This window comes from Physeter macrocephalus, chromosome 18 (assembly GCF_002837175.3).
Source record: "Physeter macrocephalus isolate SW-GA chromosome 18, ASM283717v5, whole genome shotgun sequence".
NCBI lineage: Eukaryota > Metazoa > Chordata > Mammalia > Artiodactyla > Physeteridae > Physeter > Physeter macrocephalus.
In genome coordinates, this window is record NC_041231.1 from 37,028,790 (window position 1) to 37,044,272 (window position 15,483).

The 15,483-nt window shown below is 41.5% G+C and overlaps 1 protein-coding gene and 1 pseudogene across 4 annotated transcripts in view; both read left to right on the forward strand.

Annotated features, from left to right (window-relative positions):
* The window catches only part of ARHGEF3 (Rho guanine nucleotide exchange factor 3), a 314,234-nt gene extending 299,921 nt beyond the window's left edge, over nucleotides 1-14,313 (forward strand). For 3 of the 4 annotated variants that reach the window (XM_028478969.1, XM_028478970.2, XM_055079591.1), the window contains 3 exons: nucleotides 5,628-5,798; nucleotides 9,782-9,968; nucleotides 11,971-14,313. In XM_028478969.1, the coding sequence (XP_028334770.1) occupies nucleotides 5,628-5,798; nucleotides 9,782-9,968; nucleotides 11,971-12,323 (711 nt within the window). In that variant the 3' untranslated portion in view covers nucleotides 12,324-14,313. The remainder of the gene's footprint in view (nucleotides 1-5,627; nucleotides 5,799-9,781; nucleotides 9,969-11,970) is intronic. The other variant, XM_007129649.4, reaches the window with a different exon arrangement.
* Nucleotides 7,118-8,041, forward strand: LOC102989381 (CCAAT/enhancer-binding protein gamma-like; annotated as a pseudogene).
* Nucleotides 14,314-15,483: the final 1,170 nt, after the last annotated feature.

The following is a 15,483-nucleotide window of genomic DNA, read 5'->3' on the forward strand; positions in this document are numbered from 1 at the left end:
ACTCCCCAGCAACTGTACTGAGTATGGGGCTGGGTGGTTTGGGAAATACGGATTCTTCCGTAGCAGCAATAGAAGACCAGGAAAAATGGGGTCCATCTTGTGAGACTATGGTGAACTCTGAGCATTCTGCCCAGAGAGCTCAGCTCTGATTGTGGTGCTCTGCGGGGCAGGGCAGAGGAGATGACAGGCCCAAGGAGCAAATGGCCTGGGCAAAGGTGTGAAGAAATGACAGGACAAGTCATGCCAGGGAATGCCATGGATCAGTCTGCCTGGGGTTGACGATACTCAGAAAGCAGCAGGAGAAGGGGCAGAGGTTGGTGGTTCACATTGGTTATAGGGAGTTTTAAATATCAATTTGAGACATTTTTCCTTTGTTGTGCTTTTGTTTTTTAAGTAGCTTAGATTCAACGTTCAAATCCCAGCTCCATCACTGACCAGCTGTGTAATCTTGGACATGTTACTTTTCATCTGTAGGACAGGGGACAGGGGAGACTAGGGACAGGGAAGCAAGCTGGGAGGATGCTGCGGTGGTCCAGATGTACAGTCTTGGAAACCTGCTTAGGGAGTCAGCAGTGGGTATGGAGGCTAAGAGACCAGTTCAAAGAGCTCATTCCCTGCCTGGATCTGGGACAATAACAGAAGGTGATATGCAAAGGTGATTGGAAAATCAGAAGCCTTGAGCCTGTGGAGCAAACTGCCTATCTCTTCCCAGAAAAAGACTTAACTTACTTAATAGTAAGTAGTAACAAGAACAGCAATAATAATAGTAACACCTGCTGACATGTAGTGAACATCTAGTAAATCAACTTTATGTAATTGCCTTATGGGTTATGTATCTCATTTAATCCTCATAATAACCTGTGAGGTACCTGTTCATGTTAGGGCCATTTTCCTTTTCCACATCAGGCTTGGGGGCATTAAATAACTCACCCAAGTCCAGGGCCAGCAAGTAATGGAGTTGATATCTGAACCTTGTCAGTGTAGACTGCAAATCTTATGACTTTTCCACTTCTTTATGATCCTATGGAGCTGAAAGCCTGGCTACTTCTTTAAGCCCCTGTTGCCTTTGGAATTGCAGAGAACTGTGTGGCCACCAGGCTTGGTGGAGGGGCCTCACTGGTACAGAGCTGGGCCAGTTGTCCATGTGGGGATAGAGAAGAACAAGGAAAGACTCTCTCCTGATTCAAGAGGTGTTTGATGTGTCTGGCAGGCCCAACATACAGACTAGCCTACAAATCCAGCATGATGGGGGATGCAGATACCAGGGGTGAAGCCCGTCTCACTTCATCGTGTCTGTTTTCATTACTGAGAAGAGCAATAACGTTGCCTTCTCTCCATATTTCATCCCAGCAAGTGTGTGGTCTGTAGGAATGAGAACAACACGGAGCTCAAACTAGTCTAAATAATTACTTTTTTGAAGCAAAGAAGCCTGCTCTGAATTTTACGGTAGAGATTTCTTCTTTTTAATATGCAGCATGAAGGAATAATGCTTTGTTTTAAAAAAACACCCAGTGAGCTAAAGTTTGAATTTAAAAACAGATAAGAATATGATTGTTTGCAATAGGAAAGGATGCACCAGTTTCCCTCGTGCATAAAATGTGATGCCATTTTAGAAAGTTGAATCTGCACCTAGTTATTCAGGCAGATTTATGTGTGAAGCATGGTATACCTGCATTTGAAAATGTCTGCAAAGCAAGTCTTCTAAATGCCCATTTACACTATATAGGCACAGCAGTATTTCCCCACTTCTTTTCAAAATCCCTGTGGCATTACCCTAGATGAACAGAAATATTTAGCCCTGTACTCCTGAGTGCATTGTGAATGTTTGATAACCATAAAATCCACAGTACCAATGTAGCTTGACTTATATGTGCCCTGAATAAATTTTCCACCTATGAAAAGGGAAAAATCAGGGAACTCTAAGTAAATTGCTTCTACACCAAGCATTCAGTCTTATGATTAGATCTAAAGAAAGGTCTTGCTTTTAATGCAGTGGGTAAACTACCACATCTGTATTAGAATTTCTTAATAGTATTTTGGAGGGTTGATAGAAATTTCCCCCCAAATAGAGCATCTTAAAATAGAACTTTGGATATTCATATATTCCAGATCTGGTTGTTCAATGTTTTAAATTCTAAGGATTGTCTCAGCCAGAAAATGATCCTGCAGACCATCTCTTCCCTCTGCCGCCTGCCACTGTTCCAGTTCCTTAAAAAAACATCACTGGAATCAATGGGAAGAACAGTCCTGCTTTTGATGCAACAGCAGTGAAGGCTGCTATTCTTGGTCCATGTCGGGAGCCGACAAGTAGATGATATTACCGCACAAGGGACTAGACAGACAGGACCTTCAGATTCTACTTTGAGGATGACGATTCCAGCATGTGTGGGTTTAATCCCTGTTCTGTTATGGGTATCTTTTATCATCTTCCTTTACCAGCCCCTGCCCTTCAGTTTGAACCCAAATGAGAGATGCAACAATAAATTTAATTTAAATGCACAACTACCATGACTGTTTGCTATTGGCAATCTGCTATATGTAACTTTATTCCTCGCTGCAATTCTGCAAAATAAATTCCTCTCAAGAACCAGTGCAGAGAGATTAGACATGGTATGCAGGTGGATTAGTTCACGGTATACAGGTCAATATAAATACAAAATAATATTTTCAATAAGTGAAAGCAAACCCAGAGTTACTATGATAAATATAGACATAGAATATGGAATGACACCAATTGTTTCCATTCTTTTGTCTCTTTTTATTTTTTCAAACACCTGAGAGAAAAGCAGCATTTGAGAGGAGTCGTAGCTGCCTAAGGAACCACTGTGGCTTTTGAGTTTATTAATCTTCACGTGAAATGCCTGCTGTTCAGTTCCTGAGTTAAATTAGGAATTGAACATATCTTTATGCCTTTAGTACATCTTCCTTCTGGTTTCCTGGATACTTGCAGGAAATTCAGAAAATTGACTCAGGTACTGATTAATTCCTGCTGCCCAGATACACCTACTAATAGCAGATAAGATGAACCACAGCAATTAATGCAAACGTGTTTTTGTTTTTGTTTTTTGTTTTTTTGGCTGTGTTGGGTCTTCATTGCTGTACGTGTGCTTTCTCTAGTTGCGGCGAGCAGGGGCTACTGTTCGTTGCAGTGTGCGGGCTTCTTGTGGTGGCTTGTCTTGTTGTGGAGCACGGGCTCTAGATACATGGGAAGCCCCACAAGGGTCTTTAAAAGCAAGGAGAGACTTCCCTGGTGGCTCAGTGGTTAAGAATCTACCTGCCAATGCAGGGGACATGCATTTGATCCCCGGTCCAGGAAGATCCCACATGCCTTGGAGCAACTAAGCCCATGCACCACAACTACTGAGCCTGTGCTCTAGAGCCTGTGTGCCGCAACTACTGAGCCCACGCACTGCATCTACTGAAGCCCACGTGCTCTAGAGCCTGTGCTCTGCAACAAGAGAAGCCACCGCAATGAGAAGCCTGTGCACTGCAACAGAGTAGCCCCTGCTTGCGGCAACTAGAGAAAGTCCACACGCAGCAACGAAACCCAACGCAGCCAAAAAATAAATGAAAAAAAAATTTTTAATTATTAAAAACAAGGAAAAAATACGGATTTCACTACATATTAAAAATGTAATAAAGTAAAAAGATAAGGTAGACATAAAACCATTGCTCAGATACCTCCCATATATTTTAAGCTTCTTGAGGGCAGCGACCCTGTCTCATTTCTTTGAATGACACCACCTAGTCTGACACTGAACAGATGCTCAACAAGCATTAATTGAATTAATTTGAAGGACGAGTCATATCTTTAGAATATTTTGTGAAATTTCTTGTTTGTTTTTGAAAGTAACAATAAAGTCATCTTTGAAAACCAAAAGGGGGAAAAAAGAAACAGGTAGAAAGTTGGTACACCAAAGTGTTCCATTTATTACTTGTTTTGTGTTAGTGAAACTCAGATTAATTTCACAGGACTTATATTAAACATTAGGTTAACATCAAAGACCAAAAAAAATCTTTTATGACATAAAGAGCCTGTATTTTTAAAAATAATGTTTTTTTAAAATTATCAAAGTAGTGCTACCATCCGAATTCAGGAAATAGAGAAAAGAGTAAATAAATGATCTTTGAAACTCTTAGTAGCTACAAAGGTGTAGAGATTATGCCTCTGTCCATAGGATGCGGTCACCAGACTTCAGCTCAAAGCTGTAAGATCTTCTATCAAACTTGCATGGAAATGCCAAGGTTATAACTGGGTAGAAGTTTTTATCCAGTTGCTTTGGGCAGAAGGCAAGTGAAAAATGATCATTTAACAATCTTAGAATTCACTACCACTTGAACACAAGGTCTGGTAGCTTTTCACTGAGTAAAAGCCTCTTTTAAAACCTTGCTTTTCAGAGACTGGTTTGTTTTTCCATTAAGTAAATGTGACCAAGAAGAGGCCTTACTGACATTTCTCATCTGTTACGTTCTTTTCCGTTAATACCAGCACAAGAAAGATGGGACTGTTGGTCTTTTCACTATTAGGGGACAGAGGACTCTGGTGAAGAAGTCATTACTTTGCCTTGGATTGGTGTCACTGAGTTTTTACTCAACTAATTTCTTGCTCCTTTGCTTTAATAGAATTTTCTAACTTTTAGATGTATTGTTCATGTTATGGAACAACACTACATTGGAATAAATGCTTACTGAACATGTCTCAGTGTTGTACTCTTGTTGTTGTGTTTTGCTTCATTTTGAATTTAACAGTAATGCAGGGAATTCCCTGGTGGTCCAGTGGTTAGGACTCCTCACTTTCAGAGGACCTGGGTTCAGTCCCTGGTCAGGGAACTAAGATCCCACAAGCCGAGCGGCCCGGCCAAAAGAAGCAAAAAAACAAAAACAATAATGCATCCACCATTGCTTTGAAGTCCCTCTACCCCTAATTTACTCACATGTGCTGTAGGTATGGGCCTGAGTGTATATAGACAGATTGTCCCCATTCTTACTCCTAGTGTCCTTTGTTTCCATTCCTAGTTCTCTGTCTTTCATAAATCATTTATGTTTTGTCACTAAAAAGATATCCAAACCATTTTTTCACACCCAGTCTGCAAATATTGTTTGTAGGTTAGATTAAGTGCATGTAGAGAGACCTTGAAACTGGGTTTCAAATCCCCAAGGACAATCCAGTCCCTTTTCTAGACTATTACATTCTACTTTTCCTCTCCTTGGCCACATTTTTTGAATGTCTACGTTTTCAACATTGTGAGCATGTTCTAAGAAATGTGCGATGTAGAGCTTAGTGATTATAAGTCCTGCACATTGAAATCAATACCTCAAATCTCTTTCACTCATATAAAGTTATTCTTCAACATTAGTTTTATATATAATACAAATATGTGTGTGTACAAATGAATATATGTTGTATGTATTTATATGTGTACATGTATAGATGGTGTATGGATGGATAGATACAGTATATTTAAAGCATTTATTTATTTTTCCCTTTTCCCAAAGCAGCAACTTAGATAACATGATCTCAGAATTAGATCCAAGTGTATCTTAGTGACTTTCTAGGCTGAGTACCTGGGCTTTGTTGGTGTGAATGGTTTGCTGACTTTCCCCATACTTTCTTTTTGTTTTCACAGATAAACATCATTCAGGGAATCGTGGCAGAAATCAACACCAAGACTGGAGAATCTGAATGCCGTTATTATAAAGAGCGACTTCTTTACTTGGAAGAAGGCCAGAAAGACTCCCTGATTGACAGCTCAAGGGTGCTGTGTTGTCATGGCGAACTGAAGAACAACCGGGGTGTGGTGAGTAGTTACTCTCCTTCAGTAATCTCATCCTGGGCCTCCCCAAATGCTTAATCCACTTGATACTGAGCCTCCTGTTACTATGCCTTCCCTAACCAGGGTCACCTTTTTTAGACAAAAGTCGCTTTCCCAGTGTCTTTTATATCATAGGATATATATGTGTATATATATATATATATATGTATATCTTAAATTTCATGACCGGTACATATTCAGAAAAATTTTGGAAACCGACATAGAGTTGCCAGCTTTTTCTTTTGTTTGGTCATGACCTTCGAAAACAAATACACGGCTTCCCTGGTGGCACAGTGGTTAAGAATCCACCTGCCAATGCAGGGGGACACGGGTTCGAGCCCTGGTCCGGGAAGATCCCACATGCCGTGGAGCAACTAAGCCCATGAACCACAACTACTGAGCCTGCGCTCTAGAGCCCGTGAGCCACAACTGCTGAGCCCACGTGCCACAACTACTAAAGCCCACATGCCTAGAGCCCGTGCTCTGCAACAAGAGAAGCCACCGCAATGAGAAGCCCGTGCACTGCAACGAAGAGTAGCCCCTGCTCCCCGCAACTAGAGAAAGGCCGCGCACAGCTACAAAGACCAAATGCACCCTAAAATAAAAAATAATAAATAAATTTATTTTTAAAAATTCAACTCACCAAGCTATTTTTATATATAGCAGTAGAAATTAATGCTAATATATAATATATATATAATTTTTATATATTATATATAACATGTATTTTATGTAATATATAAATTTTATTATATATAATATATATTTAAATTTCAGCATTGAGAAAGACAGTCTCCACTTCTTTTGTGTTTCATCTTCAGTATCTAGCCAACCCAGAGAATGAAAGCCAAAACTAGATTGAAAACTCTTAATAAAGCTTTGATGATTCAGTGGACGCCCTTCTGACCTGGACTGTAAAGTGGCATTTATGAGCAGGCTTGGAAATGTTATTTGAAATCACTGAGGACATGTCACAGCACCCATTTATCGGTGCTGCTGTGGATCTAACCAGCTGATGTTGCAACAAAGGTTATGAGACCTGTCATCAGGCCGCTGCTTGAAGAAGTGTTTCTGTTTGACTAGGGAGTTACTGATTGCCAGACAGCTGCATTCTGCTTTTTGCTGATATCTGGAAAGCACTGGTAGACTTCTAATGGCTGATGCTCTGGCTCCTTGAACATTCTTTCTCAGAAGCCCTGTGGGAAATAGGAAGATGCCTCACCCCACAGAATGAGGGCCTGTTCTCTTTCTGTCCATCAGTCTGGGACTGAGACCCTCTTGCTGGATGTGCCCAGGGCATTAAGGATGAACTCTATCTAGTTCATGTTTCAGGCAGATAGATTTTTAAGAACAAAGATTTTAGTTGGGGTGAGGGGATTTGTTTTTGTTTGTTTGTTTGTTCCCAATAGAATTGTAAAAGTCATTATGAATAAAGTCCTGAGTCAGGAAAAACATCTCAACGGTTTGAGGGCAGCAAGGAGCTGCCACTAAGAAGAGGAATTCTCAGTGAACATTCACAAATAAGGGATATTTTTTAAAGTTGCCCAGACAATCTGAGTTCCAAGTGCCTACCTTGGCTCGAAGAGTGGTAGAGGTAGGACTGGCGGACCGCGAGGCCTGGGTCGGGTCAGGCCGCGCCGTGCAGGGCCGCTGGGAGTGGAGGCCGCTTGGAGAGGGGCGGGCTGGAGGCGCAGGTACATGTGAAGATTTCTTGGCAGATCAAACCATTGATCACCTTGTCCTCATTTCTACTTGTTCTGTGTTGACAAGGGAGCGTGCCCAAATGAGCAAGGTATCACAGCAGAACAGTACTTGGGCGTGAATGGAATAAGTGTCATCCATACTCAGGCTCGTGCCAGCGGCTTACAGCAAGTTCCTCAGCTGGTGCCCACCGGTCCTGGGGGTGGAGGCAAAGCTGTGCCTCCAAGCAAGCAGAGCAAAAAGAGTTTGCCCATGGATCGCAACAGTGACGAGTATCATTAGCGCAGAGAGAGGAACAACATGGCAGTGAAAAAGAGCCAGTTGAAAAGCAAGCAGAATGCGCAGGATACGCTGCAGAGAGTGAATCAGCTCAAGAAAGAGAATGAACTGTTGGAAGCAAAAATTAAATTGCTGACTAAGGAATTAAGTGTACTGATTTATTTCTTGAGCATGCACACAACCTCGCAGATAATGTGCAACCCAGTCGCACTGAAAATACTACAGATTCTGTTAATGCAGGACAGTAGACCTCACCTCTTTCAAACATCACAACTTGTGGCTTGAACGTTAAAGGTGTGACTACCTACACCACTCGTATCAGGGGCTGAATCTCCATTATTCAAGGATCCATTGAAGGTTGTTTTCTAGGATCAGCACTGAAGAGTTGATTAGCTAAAAATGTTAGCCGTATAATTTGAATATCTGGTTTTAAATGATAAGGATTTTTGTGGGGATAAAAAACATTTTTAAAGGTATATGGTAAAAAAAAAAAAAAAAATGCCGTGGAGCTTGATGTTCTTAATAAATCCTGACTTCCCCCAAAAAAACAAAAAGAAAGAGTGGTAGAAGTAGAAACAGTGTAAAAATCTCTGATTATTTTTAGTATGTAAAACAGTGACTAACCCCTCCCCTCCCTAACCCCCAAAAGAAAAGTCTTAATATTCTCTTCTGGCATCCCCACCGCCCACACCAAAAAAAGCCCTTAACTTGGTTATTTTGTGCTTTACTCTGTTTTTCGGTCTTCAAACCTGCCCCCATCGCAAACACACACCAATACAGAACCGTCATCATTTGTGTGTCCACAAGCCAACATTTAGTTGAGCTTCAGTTTCTGCAGTTTTTGGTGTGTGTGTGTGCGTATGTGTGTGTGTGTCTGTCCATCCATCTGTCTGTGGCAGGGTGCGGGTAGATGATCCGCAAGTATCTTTTCTTCCAAATCTAAAACTATCTGATAATGCTGAATATGCTTCCCTGACCCCAAATCAAGATTCTAATGTGAATTTTCAGCCCTACTCTTCTGGTCTCCTCTTTGAGACCCTCAGGCTGACATTCCCAAATATTGCCACTGGAAAACCAGAATCTAGTTGCAAAGTCATGGATCATCTTACTTCACCTCCTAAGCATTTCCAAACTGCAGGAAGAGTCTGGCACTTAGAGTTGAATGGAGCCAATTTACCCCAGCTCCACTCAGCAAAATTGCTTTTATAATGTGGTTTGAGACAAGCCTTTATTTTTGAGATTCTTTTTTTGCCAACAACACACACATCAATCATCAGCCTTTTAAGCACAACCTCTTCAGAGAACTGAGGTTCTTATGAACTTAACCAAGAAGGACAACTTGTTTGATTGTCTTTCTTTGTGGCTACAGCAGCATGCTCTGGTTTCCTCGGGAATGGGCAGTGTTCCGAGCTGGGATGCCTGGATGAAGCTGATAATCAGCTCAGTGGTTGAAGGAACAAATGTTTAATGGGTTTGAGAGGCAAACGTTAATATTAGGCTCTGATATGCCAGTCTTATCCTTTATGGACTGTTATTCATTGTGATCTCTTAGAATTGTATTGGATACAATAAACCAAAGCCCCGAGAGCATTAACTTTTTTTCCTTCATTACCCTCTTCATTCTATGGGGTTTCTCTCTCTCTCTCTCTCTTTTTAAGTGTTCCTATAAGGCTGTGTGTGTCTGCACAGGTTGTGAATTGCAGTGTGAAGAACGCCACTGCAGCTGGCAGACCTGGCTGCAGGTGTCTGTAGGCAGAAAGGCCTTCTTCATTGGGGCCCTAGGGAGGCACTTCCATAGGAAAGGCAATGGATGCATCTGGAAATGTGTCCAACCCCCAACTGCTGTTCTCCCAGAGGTAGATTTGAGCCTAGAAGTTCATAGGCCAGTGTGAACCTGGTACCTAGGGACCTCTTATCCACAGAGGTCCACTTATCAACTACTCATTAGATCATTGCTTAGGGGAATCCTGTGGATTCTTTTCTTCCAGAAACTACACGTTTTCCTGTTCCAAGAAGTACTTGTGATCACTCGGGCTGTCACCCACAACGAGCAGCTCTGCTACCAGTTGTACCGGCAGCCCATCCCCGTGAAGGACCTCCTGCTGGAAGACCTGCAGGACGGAGAAGTGAGGCTGGGCGGCTCCCTGCGTGGGGCATTCAGCAACAATGAGAGAAGTATGGATGGCTGTCCGTTTTGACCTGTTGAACGTCTTTGGTCCTGGTGGTTTGGGGGGAATGGCTGCCTGGTGAAAAGAGAAGAGCTATGGCCTTGAAGTCAAACTGCATTCCAGTTTTCTTTCATCACTTACTGGTTGTGTAACCTTACTCAACCTCTGTGAGCCTTAGTTTCCCATCTGCAAAGTGGGGATGCATGCACACCTACTTCGTAGGATCGTTATAAGGATCAAGTAAGACACTACAAGTTGACCTGTCTGCATATAACTGGTGCCCCTTAAGCTCCCTTACTCTGACTCCTTCCACTGGATAAAAGCATTCTTAAGACCAGACGGTCCCTATGTGATTACAGTTGTATAACGGTGGGTTTTTGTAGTTAAGCTGGCAGACTTGTCTCTAAAGAGGCATAACTGTGATCAACTGGGCTGAGGGTTTATCTGTAATTACTCTAATGGGCTTCTCTAACTTGAGACTTAATAAACAAAGGAATTAACCAAAAGAAGCTTAGATAGCAGCGTCTATCTAATGTCTTCTATGTGTCAAGCACTGTGCCAGGCACTGATATACACTGGGGAACCAAACAATTCAATTCCTTGGAAGCCCTCTGGAACTTACATTGTGATGGAGGAGGTAGAGGTTATTTGAGAAACAAATAAATAATCCAGGTACCTTAAGAAAACGAAAACCCAGTAAGGGAATAGAGAGGGATAGCAATAGGAGGTATGTTTGAGATGAAATGGTCAGGGAGGTCTTCTTTGAGCAAGTAACATTTGAGCCTCTTAGGTTAACATTGGCATCATATTGTCAAAGTAATTCATATATACTGCCTCTTACCTACTCACCAGTCCCTCCGCCCTAGTGGTAGACTAGTAGCAGTAGTAGTACTTATATTTCTCAAGTACTGACTATGTGCCAGGCACTGTATAAGCACTTACACGTATTATTATATTTATCCCTCATAGTACCCATCTAAGGTAGATTCTCTTTGTTTTCCCCATTTTACAAATAAAGAAACTGAGACGTAGGGGAGTTAAGGCATTTGCGCCACAGCAAAGACTGGAGCCTGAATTTATCTGAAGCCAGTCTGTTGGCTACAGGGATCGTGCGCGGGGACTGACTGAGCGCAGACACTTCTGTGAACCACATGCATGTGGCACACGGGGCCCATTAAATGACAGTTAATGTTGTTATTAAACTAAATCAAATGTCTTCCATATTGTGCAGTACCGTTTTTTACATGCACATAGCTCCAGGAATTCCCTGGCTGTCCAGTGGTTAGAACTCCACACTTTCACTGCCGAGGGCCTGGGTTCAATATCTGGTCGGGGAATTAAGATCCCATAAGCCACGTGGCACAGCCAAAAGAATATAAATAAATAAAAATTAAAAAACAATAAATGCACAGAGCTCCTGTTGCAGTTATTATTAAAATGTCATTTCATTTTAAAATGAAACCAAACTTGTAAGAGTCTTTACATATCTTCTCAATCATCAGATACTAAATATACAAGTACTGTCATGTGGAGGGTCTTGGGCCTGTTTGATGTAACAAAGAGCTTCTTAAACTTGAAAAAGCTCTAGCTTGGGGCAGTTGTTGAAATTACAGATTCCCAGGCCCACCTCAGACCTACTGAATCTGAATCTCTAAGGGTAGGACCCCGGGATCCGTATTTTTAACATGCTCTTGGGGGATTTTCATATGCAGCCAGGTTTGGTACCCAGTACTCTGGGGTCCCCTGAAACACAAGACATAGTTGTTCCGTACTGATTTGCTAGCTTCTGAGAGCAACTGAGTGCCAGACCTGTGTCAACACCTGTTGATTGATGGAGGCCACAGGGTGGAGCTGAGCCGTGTCCTGGATCAGTAGGGCACATTTAGTAATCAATTAGTGATCTCCGTCTGCCATGGGTACTGGGGGTTAGTGTCATCACATGTCTTATCTTTGGCCTGAGGAAATACCTGTCCATTGACCTTTTTTTTTCATGTGTTTTTCATTTCTAGTTAAAAACTTCTTCAGAGTAAGTTTCAAAAATGGATCCCAAAGTCAGACCCACTCATTACAAGCCAATGACACCTTCAACAAACAGCAGTGGCTCAACTGTATTCGTCAAGCCAAAGAAACAGTTCTGTGTGCTGCGGGGCAGGCTGGGGTCCTTGACTCTGAGGGACCATTCCTAGATCCCACCACCGGGAGCAGGGAGCCACAGGGAGAAACAAAACTTGAGCAGATGGACCAATCGGACAGTGAATCGGATTGTAGCATGGACACAAGTGAGGTCAGCCTTGACTGGGAGCGCATGGGACAGGCAGACTCCTCCTGTGGGAATAGCAGGCATGCGGAAAGCAACGTCTGACAGAAGCGTGTACTTCCTGGAAGTAGCCCTCTGTCTTACCTGTACAGTATTTGCATTCCACACATGGAACAGTTTGGAGAAGCACTTTTTAATACTTTTGTGACTGTGTTGACCCAGTCCTGTCTGTACTTTTTTGTCCCTAGTACTGTAACTGCCAATCTGTGTCAGCTGGAATCTGTGGCAACTGTTACCCTGTATTGTTTTTCACAAGTGTCTGGATGGATGGAGAAGTACTTGAACAAGTTACTTTCACTTGTCCTGCTGGATTTTAAAAAACAGAAAGAAAACAACCTCTAAACTACTGTTTCATGTAGATTAAAGGGTCCTTCCATGTTTCTCTAGTGCTTTTCTAGCTCTTTGACAGGGTAACTGAAGGCATGAAATTTAAACGGCCTTGAAACCAGGGCATGAGGAAGTTACTTATGTATTGTGATGGCATTTGAAGGAGAAACGGGAAAGATCAATGTTTCAAGTTAAATTGGTTCAATGTCATCCAACCAAAAAGCATGAAAACATCCCTGGGGATTCTGAAGGTTTAATTTTGCAAAGGAAGAAGCACTGTCTTGACCTTGCAATTTCATCCAGTACAAATTTGATGCAATAATCTATTAGGACATGAAATAAGAGTCTGACCTTAAAAGGATCAACGCAAAAACCACTGTCAGCTCTGAATCTTGAACTGCAATGTTCATTGCATCAGGAGGTCTCTGCCATAGATGCTGGCTGGCCTTAAAGAGCCATTTCTAGCCTAAAATATCGTAATAGAACTCAAAGGGCCTGGGAAAACCTGGCAGGATAGCAAAAAGACCCATCTTCGCTTTGTTTCATCTGCTTAGGCCTACTCGTGTTTTAGAGCATGAATGAAGAGATGAGGAAAAGGGACTGCAGCTCAGTCAGTGACTCTGTTTACGGAAACGTGAGAAGAATTTGGAAGAAGTGCTCCATTGTGACCTTATGTGGGAAGCATTAAAAGAGAAAAGTAAGGTCCAGTGTCCTTCTGGGAAAGGCCAGAGCCTTGGGTTTCCCTGCCCCACTTTTAGGTCATCATTTGCCATCTCTGGCTCTGTGCTGGATCAGAATCATAATTACATTCTCCAGAGGCCGACTTAATTAACTCTATCATTAATTAGGATCAGTTATCCAAACTAATAAACCTCTTTGCCAGACTTGATTTACAATGCAGGATGAGTCGCAGACCTTTAAATAAAGTTAATACACAGAAAATCTCCCTGCAAGTGTAAATATTAAAGATGACTTGTGCAAAATTGTACCCACACCAGCACTAGTAGTAATGATTCTAAATTATTGCCAAAAAAAGTTTTCTTTTCTTTTTTTTTTAATCTGTGTCTTTCAAGTTTACACAAAGGAAAGCAGTAAATACTATGTTGTCATTTTATTATGTACGTCTATCATGTGCATTCAAAGAAGCTGTGTGACAAGATTTATCAATGTAAAAACAAGCTATAGTACTTATTTTTCAAAAAAAAAAATGTTGTGGTCCATTTTACCCTGGAAAACATATTTCTGTATTTATAGATTTTAAACACAGTGAATCTTTTTTTCTATTACAAGTTTATTTAAAACAACTCAAGTTGTTATTGATTTAGCGACTGAATGAATCTGCTGCAGACAGAAGCAGAGAAAAGCCGAGAAAAGTTGTTTGATGGTGGGGAAAAGAATGAATCATTCTTTGCAGGAGCCATCGGCCACTTTGGCCAGCGTGTTGAGAAAAGAGGTTTGTCAAGGTCTGGCCTATGGGAAGAAAGTCAGTGAACGTTTTCATGAAGTGAATGTTTTTGTATAATGGCCTTAAACTTCTCTGGAAGAATTTCAAATAAATTACATTAAAATGTCTTCTTTGTATATAGTATTTGCCCTACAAACATCAAATTTCAGTGATCTTACTGGGAGCTTCTTACCGAAATTTTTGCTTGTACCCAAATACATTAAGATAGGGTATGGGTTGATATAAATGCTACGATTTGATCTATCAAAGTTCTTGCAGAACTCATACTTCTAAGATCTGTTTTTTCAAGGATTCTCTATTCACTTTTTTTTCTTTTTTCTTCCATTTTTAATTTCTAATTTTATGTTGGACTATAGTTGATTAACAATGTTGTATTAGTTTCCAGTGTACAGCAAAGTGACTTGGTTATACATATACATGTATCTATTCTTTTTCAGTCTTTTCCCATTTAGGTTATTACAGAATATTGAATGGAGTTCCCTGTGCTATACAGTAGGTGCTTGTTGGTTATCTATTTTTTTGGGGGGTTTTTTTTTTGTTTGTTTGTTTGTTTTGCGGTACGCGGGCCTCTCACTGTTGTGGCCTCTCCCGTTGCGGAGCACAGGCTCCGGACGCGCAGGCTCAGCGGCCATGGCTCACGGGCCCAGCCGCTCCGCGGCACGTGGGATCCTCCCGGACCAGGCCACAAACCCATGTCCCCTGCATCGGCAGGCGGACTCTCAACCACTGCGCCACCAGGGACGCCCTGGTTATCTATTTTAAATATATCAGTGTGTATATGTCAATCCCAAACTCCCAATCTGTCCCTCCCCCCACCTCTTTACCCCTGGTAACCATAGGTTCATTCTCTAAGTCTGTGAGTTTGCTTCTGTTTTGTAAACAAATTCATTTGTATCATTTTTGTTTAAGATTCTGCATATCATATGATATTTGTCTTTGTCTGACTTACTTCACTTAGGATGATAATCTCTAGGTCCATCCATGTTGCTGCAGATGGCATTATTTCATTCTTTTTAATGGCTGAGTAATATTCTATTGTATATATATGTACCACATCTTCTTTATCCATTTGTCTGTCAATGGACATTTAGGTTGCTTCCATGTCTTGGCTATTGTAAACAGCACTGTAACGAACGTTGGGATGAATGTATCCTTGCGAGCTGTGTTTTTCTCCAGATATATGCCCAGGAGTGGGATTGCTGGATCATATGGTAGTTCTATTTTTAGTTTCTTTAGGAACTAATACTGTTCTCCATAGAGGCTGTACCAATTTACATTCCCACCAACAGTGTAGGAGGGTTCACTTTTCTCCACACCCTCTCCAGCACTTACTGTTTGTAGATTTTTTTGATGATAGCCATTCTGGGCAGTGTGAGCTGATACCTCATTGTAGTTTTGATTTGGATTTCTCTA